The sequence below is a fragment of the Oncorhynchus mykiss genome, chromosome 13 (genome assembly GCF_013265735.2).
Source record: "Oncorhynchus mykiss isolate Arlee chromosome 13, USDA_OmykA_1.1, whole genome shotgun sequence".
In the NCBI taxonomy this organism is placed as follows: domain Eukaryota; kingdom Metazoa; phylum Chordata; class Actinopteri; order Salmoniformes; family Salmonidae; genus Oncorhynchus; species Oncorhynchus mykiss.
The window spans coordinates 3,311,304-3,323,002 of NC_048577.1; the positions used below are offsets into that span (position 1 = coordinate 3,311,304).

General features: G+C 47.6%; 1 protein-coding gene across 1 annotated transcript in view; it reads left to right on the plus strand.

Annotated features, from left to right (window-relative positions):
* LOC110489381 overlaps window positions 1-11,699 on the plus strand; it is a 124,968-nt gene that overhangs the window by 110,353 nt on the left and 2,916 nt on the right. The window contains exons 90-93 of the mRNA XM_036942553.1: window positions 9,755-9,882; window positions 10,487-10,614; window positions 11,231-11,348; window positions 11,649-11,699. The exon at window positions 11,649-11,699 is cut by the window's right edge and continues 168 nt beyond it. Coding sequence (XP_036798448.1) covers window positions 9,755-9,882; window positions 10,487-10,614; window positions 11,231-11,348; window positions 11,649-11,699 — 425 coding nt within the window. The remainder of the gene's footprint in view (window positions 1-9,754; window positions 9,883-10,486; window positions 10,615-11,230; window positions 11,349-11,648) is intronic.

Consider the following 11,699-nt stretch of genomic DNA (forward strand, 5'->3'; position numbering starts at 1 on the left):
ATACAGGGAGGTACCGGTACAGAGTCAATGTGGAGACTATATACAGGGAGGTACCGGTACAGAGTCAATGTGGAGACTATATACAGGGAGGTACCGGTACAGAGTCAATGTGGAGACTATATACAGGGAGGTACCGGTACAGAGTCAATGTGGAGACTATATACAGGGAGGTACCGGTACAGAGTCAATGTGGAGACTATATACAGGGGGTACCGGTACAGAGTCAATGTGGAGGCTATATACAGGGAGGTACCGGTACAGAGTCAATGTGGAGACTATATACAGGGAGGTACCGGTACAGAGTCAATGTGGAGGCTATATACAGGGAGGTACCGGTACAGAGTCAATGTGGAGACTATATACAGGGAGGTACCGGTACAGAGTCAATGTGGAGACTATATACAGGGAGGTACCGGTACAGAGTCAATGTGGAGACTATATACAGGGAGGTACCGGTACAGAGTCAATGTGGAGACTATATACAGGGAGGTACCGGTACAGAGTCAATGTGGAGACTATATACAGGGAGGTACCGGTACAGAGTCAATGTGGAGACTATATACAGGTATTACCGGTACAGAGTCAATGTGGAGACTATATACAGGAGGTACCGGTACAGAGTCAATGTGGAGGCTATATACAGGGAGGTACCGGTACAGAGTCAATGTGGAGGCTATATACAGGGAGGTACTGGTACAGAGTCAATGTGGAGACTATATACAGGGAGGTACCTGTACAGAGTCAATGTGGAGACTATATACAGGGGGTACCGGTACAGAGTCAATGTGGAGACTATATACAGGGAGGTACCGGTACAGAGTCAATGTGGAGACTATATACAGGGAGGTACCGGTACAGAGTCAATGTGGAGACTATATACAGGGAGGTACCGGTACAGAGTCAATGTGGAGACTATATACAGGGAGGTACCGGTACAGAGTCAATGTGGAGACTATATACAGGGGGTACCGGGACAGAGTCAATGTGGAGACTATATACAGGGGGTACCGATACAGAGTCAATGTGGAGACTATATACAGGGAGGTACCGGTACAGAGTCAATGTGGAGACTATATACAGGGAGGTACCGGTACAGAGTCAATGTGGAGGCTATATACAGGGGGTACCGGTACAGAGTCAATGTGGAGACTATATACAGGGGGTACCGGTACAGAGTCAATGTGGAGGCTATATACAGGGAGGTACCGGTACAGAGTCAATGTGGAGACTATATACAGGGAGGTACCGGTACAGAGTCAATGTGGAGGCTATATACAGGGAGGTACCGGTACAGAGTCAATGTGGAGACTATATACAGGGAGGTACCGGTACAGAGTCAATGTGGAGACTATATACAGGGAGGTACCGGTACAGAGTCAATGTGGAGACTATATACAGGGAGGTACCGGTACAGAGTCAATGTGGAGACTATATACAGGGAGGTACCGGTACAGAGTCAATGTGGAGACTATATACAGGGAGGTACCGGTACAGAGTCAATGTGGAGACTATATACAGGTATTACCGGTACAGAGTCAATGTGGAGACTATATACAGGAGGTACCGGTACAGAGTCAATGTGGAGGCTATATACAGGGAGGTACCGGTACAGAGTCAATGTGGAGGCTATATACAGGGAGGTACTGGTACAGAGTCAATGTGGAGACTATATACAGGGAGGTACCTGTACAGAGTCAATGTGGAGACTATATACAGGGGGTACCGGTACAGAGTCAATGTGGAGACTATATACAGGGAGGTACCGGTACAGAGTCAATGTGGAGACTATATACAGGGAGGTACCGGTACAGAGTCAATGTGGAGACTATATACAGGGAGGTACCGGTACAGAGTCAATGTGGAGACTATATACAGGGAGGTACCGGTACAGAGTCAATGTGGAGACTATATACAGGGGGTACCGGGACAGAGTCAATGTGGAGACTATATACAGGGGGTACCGATACAGAGTCAATGTGGAGACTATATACAGGGAGGTACCGGTACAGAGTCAATGTGGAGACTATATACAGGGGGTACCGGGACAGAGTCAATGTGGAGACTATATACAGGGAGGTACCCATACAGAGTCAATGTGGAGACTATATACAGGGAGGTACCGGTACAGAGTCAATGTGGAGACTATATACAGGGGGTACCGGTACAGAGTCAATGTGGAGACTATATACAGGGAGGTACCGGTACAGAGTCAATGTGGAGACTATATACAGGGAGGTACCGGGACAGAGTCAATGTGGAGGCTATATACAGGGGGTACCGGTACAGAGTCAATGTGGAGACTATATACAGGGGGTACCGGTACAGAGTCAATGTGGAGACTATATACAGGGAGGTACCGGTACAGAGTCAATGTGGAGACTATATACAGGGAGGTACCGGTACAGAGTCAATGTGGAGACTATATACAGGGGGTACCGGGACAGAGTCAATGTGGAGGCTATATACAGGGGGTACCGGTACAGAGTCAATGTGGAGACTATATACAGGGAGGTACCGGTACAGAGTCAATGTGGAGACTATATACAGGGAGGTACCGGTACAGAGTCAATGTGGAGACTATATACAGGGAGGTACCGGTACAGAGTCAATGTGGAGACTATATACAGGGGGTACCGGTACAGAGTCAATGTGGAGACTATATACAGGGAGGTACCGGTACAGAGTCAATGTGGAGACTATATACAGGGAGGTACCGGTACAGAGTCAATGTGGAGACTATATACAGGGGGTACCGGTACAGAGTCAATGTGGAGACTATATACAGGGAGGTACCGGTACAGAGTCAATGTGGAGACTATATACAGCGGGTACCGGTACAGAGTCAATGTGGAGACTATATACAGGGAGGTACCGGTACAGAGTCAATGTGGAGGCTATATACAGGGAGGTACCGGTACAGAGTCAATGTGGAGGCTATATACAGGGAGGTACCGGTACAGAGTCAATGTGGAGGCTATATACAGGGAGGTACCGGTACAGAGTCAATGTGGAGGCTATATACAGGGGGTACCGGTACAGAGTCAATGTGGAGGCTATATACAGGGAGGTACCGGTACAGAGTCAATGTGGAGGCTATATACAGGGGGTACCGGTACAGAGTCAATGTGGAGGCTATATACAGGGGGTACTGGTACAGAGTCAATGTGGAGACTATATACAGGAGGTACTGGTACAGAGTCAATGTGGAGACTATATACAGGGGGTACTGGTACAGAGTCAATGTGGAGACTATATACAGGGAGGTACCGGTACAGAGTCAATGTGGAGACTATATACAGGGAGGTACCGGTACAGAGTCAATGTGGAGACTATATACAGGGAGGTACCGGTACAGAGTCAATGTGGAGACTATATACAGGGAGGTACCGGTACAGAGTCAATGTGGAGACTATATACAGGGAGGTACCGGTACAGAGTCAATGTGGAGACTATATACAGGGAGGTACCGGTACAGAGTCAATGTGGAGACTATATACAGGGAGGTACCGGTACAGAGTCAATGTGGAGGCTATATACAGGGAGGTACTGGTACAGAGTCAATGTGGAGACTATATACAGGGAGGTACCGGTACAGAGTCAATGTGGAGACTATATACAGGGAGGTACCGGTACAGAGTCAATGTGGAGACTATATACAGGGAGGTACCGGTACAGAGTCAATGTGGAGACTATATACAGGGAGGTACCGGTACAGAGTCAATGTGGAGACTATATACAGGGAGGTACTGGTACAGAGTCAATGTGGAGACTATATACAGGGAGGTACTGGTACAGAGTCAATGTGGAGACTATATACAGGGAGGTACCGGTACAGAGTCAATGTGGAGACTATATACAGGGAGGTACTGGTACAGAGTCAATGTGGAGACTATATACAGGGTGTTACGGTACAGAGTCAATGTGGAGACTATATACAGGGAGGTACTGGTACAGAGTCAATGTGGAGACTATATACAGGGAGGTACTGGTACAGAGTCAATGTGGAGACTATATACAGGGAGGTACCGGTACAGAGTCAATGTGGAGACTATATACAGGGAGGTACCGGTACAGAGTCAATGTGGAGACTATATACAGGGAGGTACCGGTACAGAGTCAATGTGGAGACTATATACAGGGAGGTACCGGTACAGAGTCAATGTGGAGACTATATACAGGGAGGTACTGGTACAGAGTCAATGTGGAGACTATATACAGGGTGTTACGGTACAGAGTCAATGTGGAGACTATATACAGGGAGGTACTGGTACAGAGTCAATGTGGAGACTATATACAGGGAGGTACTGGTACAGAGTCAATGTGGAGACTATATACAGGGAGGTACCGGTACAGAGTCAATGTGGAGACTATATACAGGGAGGTACTGGTACAGAGTCAATGTGGAGACTATATACAGGGAGGTACCGGTACAGAGTCAATGTGGAGACTATATACAGGGAGGTACCGGTACAGAGTCAATGTGGAGACTATATACAGGGAGGTACCGGTACAGAGTCAATGTGGAGACTATATACAGGGAGGTACCGGTACAGAGTCAATGTGGAGACTATATACAGGGAGGTACCGGTACAGAGTCAATGTGGAGGCTATATACAGGGAGGTACTGGTACAGAGTCAATGTGGAGACTATATACAGGGAGGTACCGGTACAGAGTCAATGTGGAGACTATATACAGGGAGGTACCGGTACAGAGTCAATGTGGAGACTATATACAGGGAGGTACTGGTACAGAGTCAATGTGGAGACTATATACAGGGAGGTACCGGTACAGAGTCAATGTGGAGACTATATACAGGGAGGTACTGGTACAGAGTCAATGTGGAGACTATATACAGGGAGGTACCGGTACAGAGTCAATGTGGAGACTATATACAGGGAGGTACCGGTACAGAGTCAATGTGGAGACTATATACAGGGAGGTACCGGTACAGAGTCAATGTGGAGACTATATACAGGGAGGTACCGGTACAGAGTCAATGTGGAGACTATATACAGGGAGGTACCGGTACAGAGTCAATGTGGAGGCTATATACAGGGAGGTACTGGTACAGAGTCAATGTGGAGACTATATACAGGGAGGTACCGGTACAGAGTCAATGTGGAGACTATATACAGGGAGGTACCGGTACAGAGTCAATGTGGAGACTATATACAGGGTGTTACGGTACAGAGTCAATGTGGAGACTATATACAGGGAGGTACTGGTACAGAGTCAATGTGGAGGCTATATACAGGGAGGTACTGGTACAGAGTCAATGTGGAGGCTATATACAGGGAGGTACTGGTACAGAGTCAATGTGGAGGCTATATACAGGGAGGTACTGGTACAGAGTCAATGTGGAGGCTATATACAGGGAGGTACTGGTACAGAGTCAATGTGGAGGCTATATACAGGGAGGTACCGGTACAGAGTCAATGTGGAGGCTATATACAGGGAGGTACTGGTACAGAGTCAATGTGGAGGCTATATACAGGGAGGTACTGGTACAGAGTCAATGTGGAGGCTATATACAGGGAGGTACCGGTACAGAGTCAATGTGGAGGCTATATACAGGGAGGTACCGGTACAGAGTCAATGTGGAGGCTATATACAGGGTGTACCGGTACAGAGTCAATGTGGAGGCTATATACAGGGAGGTACTGGTACAGAGTCAATGTGGAGGCTATATACAGGGAGGTACTGGTACAGAGTCAATGTGGAGGCTATATACAGGGAGGTACCGGTACAGAGTCAATGTGGAGGCTATATACAGGGAGGTACTGGTACAGAGTCAATGTGGAGGCTATATACAGGGAGGTACTGGTACAGAGTCAATGTGGAGGCTATATACAGGGAGGTACCGGTACAGAGTCAATGTGGAGGCTATATACAGGGAGGTACCGGTACAGAGTCAATGTGGAGGCTATATACAGGGTGTACCGGTACAGAGTCAATGTGGAGACTATATACAGGGAGGTACCGGTACAGAGTCAATGTGGAGACTATATACAGGGAGGTACCGGTACAGAGTCAATGTGGAGACTATATACAGGGAGGTACCGGTACAGAGTCAATGTGGAGACTATATACAGGGAGGTACCGGTACAGAGTCAATGTGGAGACTATATACAGGGAGGTACCGGTACAGAGTCAATGTGGAGACTATATACAGGGAGGTACCGGTACAGAGTCAATGTGGAGACTATATACAGGGAGGTACCGGTACAGAGTCAATGTGGAGACTATATACAGGGGGTACTGGTACAGAGTCAATGTGGAGACTATATACAGGGAGGTACCGGTACAGAGTCAATGTGGAGACTATATACAGGGGGTACCGGTACAGAGTCAATGTGGAGACTATATACAGGGAGGTACCGGTACAGAGTCAATGTGGAGACTATATACAGGGGGTACTGGTACAGAGTCAATGTGGAGACTATATACAGGGAGGTACCGGTACAGAGTCAATGTGGAGACTATATACAGGGAGGTACCGGTACAGAGTCAATGTGGAGGCTATATACAGGGAGGTACCGGTACAGAGTCAATGTGGAGGCTATATACAGGGTGTACCGGTACAGAGTCAATGTGGAGGCTATATACAGGGAGGTACTGGTACAGAGTCAATGTGGAGGCTATATACAGGGAGGTACTGGTACAGAGTCAATGTGGAGGCTATATACAGGGAGGTACCGGTACAGAGTCAATGTGGAGGCTATATACAGGGAGGTACTGGTACAGAGTCAATGTGGAGGCTATATACAGGGAGGTACTGGTACAGAGTCAATGTGGAGGCTATATACAGGGAGGTACCGGTACAGAGTCAATGTGGAGGCTATATACAGGGAGGTACCGGTACAGAGTCAATGTGGAGGCTATATACAGGGTGTACCGGTACAGAGTCAATGTGGAGACTATATACAGGGAGGTACCGGTACAGAGTCAATGTGGAGACTATATACAGGGAGGTACCGGTACAGAGTCAATGTGGAGACTATATACAGGGAGGTACCGGTACAGAGTCAATGTGGAGACTATATACAGGGAGGTACCGGTACAGAGTCAATGTGGAGACTATATACAGGGAGGTACCGGTACAGAGTCAATGTGGAGACTATATACAGGGAGGTACCGGTACAGAGTCAATGTGGAGACTATATACAGGGAGGTACCGGTACAGAGTCAATGTGGAGACTATATACAGGGGGTACTGGTACAGAGTCAATGTGGAGACTATATACAGGGAGGTACCGGTACAGAGTCAATGTGGAGACTATATACAGGGGGTACCGGTACAGAGTCAATGTGGAGACTATATACAGGGAGGTACCGGTACAGAGTCAATGTGGAGACTATATACAGGGGGTACTGGTACAGAGTCAATGTGGAGACTATATACAGGGAGGTACCGGTACAGAGTCAATGTGGAGACTATATACAGGGAGGTACCGGTACAGAGTCAATGTGGAGGCTATATACAGGGGGTACCGGTACAGAGTCAATGTGGAGACTATATACAGGGAGGTACCGGTACAGAGTCAATGTGGAGACTATATACAGGGAGGTACCGGTACAGAGTCAATGTGGAGACTATATACAGGGAGGTACCGGTACAGAGTCAATGTGGAGACTATATACAGGGAGGTACCGGTACAGAGTCAATGTGGAGACTATATACAGGGAGGTACCGGTACAGAGTCAATGTGGAGACTATATACAGGGAGGTACCGGTACAGAGTCAATGTGGAGACTATATACAGGGAGGTACCGGTACAGAGTCAATGTGGAGACTATATACAGGGAGGTACCGGTACAGAGTCAATGTGGAGACTATATACAGGGAGGTACCGGTACAGAGTCAATGTGGAGACTATATACAGGGAGGTACCGGTACAGAGTCAATGTGGAGACTATATACAGGGAGGTACCGGTACAGAGTCAATGTGGAGACTATATACAGGGAGGTACCGGTACAGAGTCAATGTGGAGACTATATACAGGGAGGTACCGGTACAGAGTCAATGTGGAGACTATATACAGGGAGGTACCGGTACAGAGTCAATGTGGAGACTATATATAGGGAGGTACCGGTACAGAGTCAATGTGGAGACTATATACAGGGAGGTACCGGTACAGAGTCAATGTGGAGACTATATACAGGGAGGTACCGGTACAGAGTCAATGTGGAGACTATATACAGGGAGGTACCGGTACAGAGTCAATGTGGAGACCATATACAGGGAGGTACCGGTACAGAGTCAATGTGCGGGGGCACCGGTGTCGAGGTAATTGAGGTAATATGTACATGTAGGTAGAGTTATTAAAGTGACTATGCATAGATGATAACAGAGAGTAGCAGCAGTATAAAAGAGGGAGTGGGGGGGGGGGGCAATGCAAATAGTCTGGGTAGCCATTTGATTAGCTGTTCAGGAGTCTTATATCTTGGGGGTGGAAGCTGTTTAGGAGCCTCTTGGACCTAGACTTGGCGCTCCGGTACCACTTGCCGTGCGGTAGCAGAGAGAGCAGTCTATGACTAGGGTGGCTGGAGTCTTTGACCATTGTTAAGGCCTTCCTCTGACACTGCCCGGTGTAGAGGTCCTGGATGGCAGGAAGCTTGGTCCCGGTGATGTACGTGGTGATAACGTAGCAGTTTTAATTCTCACTATGATGTCATTGTTTGGGGAACTTTATATTGGTAATACTGAGAGAATGATACAGCTGGTCAACCACCTGTCATAACACTGCCATATCACTGCCATATCACTGCCATAACACTGCCATATCACTGCAATAACACTGCAATAACACTGCAGTAACACTGTTATAACACTGCAGTAACACTGCCATATCACTGCAATAACACTGTTATAACACTGCAGTAACACTGCCATATCACTGCCATATCACTGCCATATCACTGCCATATCACTGCCATAACACTGCAATAACACTGTTATAACACTGCAGTAACACTGCCATATCACTGCCATATCACTGCAGTAACACTGCCATATCACTGCCATATCACTGCCATAACACTGCAATAACACTGTTATAACACTGCAGTAACACTGCCATATCACTGCCATATCACTGCCATATCACTGCCATAACACTGCCATATCACTGCCACATCACTGCCATAACACTGCCATATCACTGCAATAACACTGCAGTAACACTGTTATAACACTGCAGTAACACTGCCATATCACTGCCATATCACTGCCATAACACTGCCATATCACTGCCATATCACTGCCATAACAATGCAGAAACACTGCCACAACACTGCAGAAACACTGCCATATCACTGCCATATCACTGCCATATCACTGCCATAACACTGTTATACACTGTCATAACACTGCAGTAGCACTGCTATAACACTGTTATAACACTGCTATAACACTGCAGTAACACTGTTATAACACTGTCATAACACTGCAGTAACACTGCTATAACACTGTTATAACACTGTCATAACACTGCAGTAACACTGCCACAACACTGCAGTAACACTGCCATATCACTGCCATAACACTGCCATATCACTGTCATAACACTGCAGTAACACTGCTATAACACTGTTATAACACTGCCATAACACTGCTATAACACTGTTATAACACTGCCATAACACTGCTATAACACTGTTATAACACTGCCATAACACTGCTATAACACTGTTATAACACTGCTTTACCAAATGTCTGTGGTGGCAACATGCTTTGTCCTGCTGTCTGCAGCGTCGGCTCCTAAGTGTTACAACGCCAGTGATCCAGAGCTCAACTCAACGGCCTGGTTTGCTGAGAACATCGGACTCTTCATCACTTATCTCACCTTGGAAGACCTCAACACCTTCGGATCAGCGCAGGTACTGTACTGTGGTATATAGACACACACACACACACACACACACACACACACACACACACACACACACACACACACACACACACACACACACACACACACACAGCTTCTACTTGAGCATCATTGAAAAAGGATGAATTTCCAAATATCAAATTGCTAATTGAGTTTACTTCCTGAATTGACTGCTTTCAATTCAAATTGGCACACACCTGGAATGCATGGCATGGTATTAATCCCTGTGTGTGTCCCTCCTCCTCTTCCTCCACCTCCTCCTCTTCTTCCTCCTCCTCCTCCTCCTCTTCCACTTCCTCCTCTTATTCCTCTTCCACCTCCTCCCCCTCCTCCCCCTTCTCCCCCTCCTCCTCTTCCACTTCCTCCTCCTCATCCTCCTCCTCATCCTCCTCCTCATCCTCCTCTTCCTCCCCTTCCTCCACCTCCTCCTCTTCCTCCTCCCCTCCTCCTCTTCCACTTCCTCCTCCTCTTATTCCTCTTCCACCTCCTCTTCCTCCTCCTCTTCCTCCTCCCCCTTCTCCTCCTTCTCCTCTTCTTCCTCCTCCTCTTCCTCCTCCTCTTCCTCCTCCCCCTCCTCCTCTTCCTCCTCCCAGGTGTTGCAGGTGTTCACAGTGAACCTGGTGAACATAGGTCTACTGAACTCCACTAGCCTGCCCCAGAACCTCACTGACTACTACACATCACTGGTCTACCTACAGGACAGCAACTTCAACCCTCTGTTGTGAGTCTGTCTGTCTGTCTGTCTGTCTGTCTGTCTGTCTGTCTGTCTCTATCTCTCCTGTCTGTCTGTCTGTCTGTCTGTCTGTCTGTCTGTCTGTCTGTCTGTCTGTCTGTCTGTCTGTCTGTCTGTCTGTCTGTCTGTCTCGCTCCTGTCTGTATGTGAGTCTGTCTGTCTGTCTGTCTGTCTGTCTGTCTGTCTGTCTGTCTGTCTGTCTCTCTCGCTCTCGTCTCTCTCTCTCCTGTCTCTATGTGAGTCTCTCTCTCTCTTTCTGCCTCTCTCTGTCTCTCTGTGCCTCTCTCGCTGTTTCTCTCCTGTCTGTCTGTCTGCGTGGGCCTGTCTCTGTCTATCTGTCTGTGAGTCTGTCTTCTCGTCTCTCTCTCTCTCTCAATTCAATTCAAGGCGCTTTATTGGCATGGGAAACATATGTTAACATTGCCAAAGCAAGTGAGGTAAAACCTTTTCTTGTGGCAACAGGTCACAAATCTTGCTGCTGTGATGGCACACTGTGGTATTGCTCTCTCTCTCTCCTGTCTCTCTCTCTCTCTCTCTCTCTCAATCCTACATAATATTACCTCTTCTCTTTCTCTCCCCCCCCCCCCCCCCCCTCTCTCTCCAGTCTTCCTCTGTTGTTTCGATGTGTGGCCCCAGGGCCAGCCTTCAGACAGCTGGATGCTGAGCAGAGCATGATCCTTCTACACAACCTGACTACACTGTGTAGAGACCTGGACCCACAGGTAACACACACAGACACAGACACAGACACAGACACAGACACAGACACAGACACACAGACACACAGACAGACAGACAGACAGACAGACACACAGACATAGACATACACACAAACGTACAGACAGACACACACACACACACACACACACACACACACACAGACACAGACACACACACACACACACACACACACATAGACATACACATACAAACGGACACACAGACAAACAGACACACACACACACAGACAGACACACAGACACACAAACTGTACATTAACCCTCGCTGTGTGTTCTCTGCAGGTGTCTGCAGCTCTAGCAGCTAACATGGGAGACAACTTAAACAGCAACACC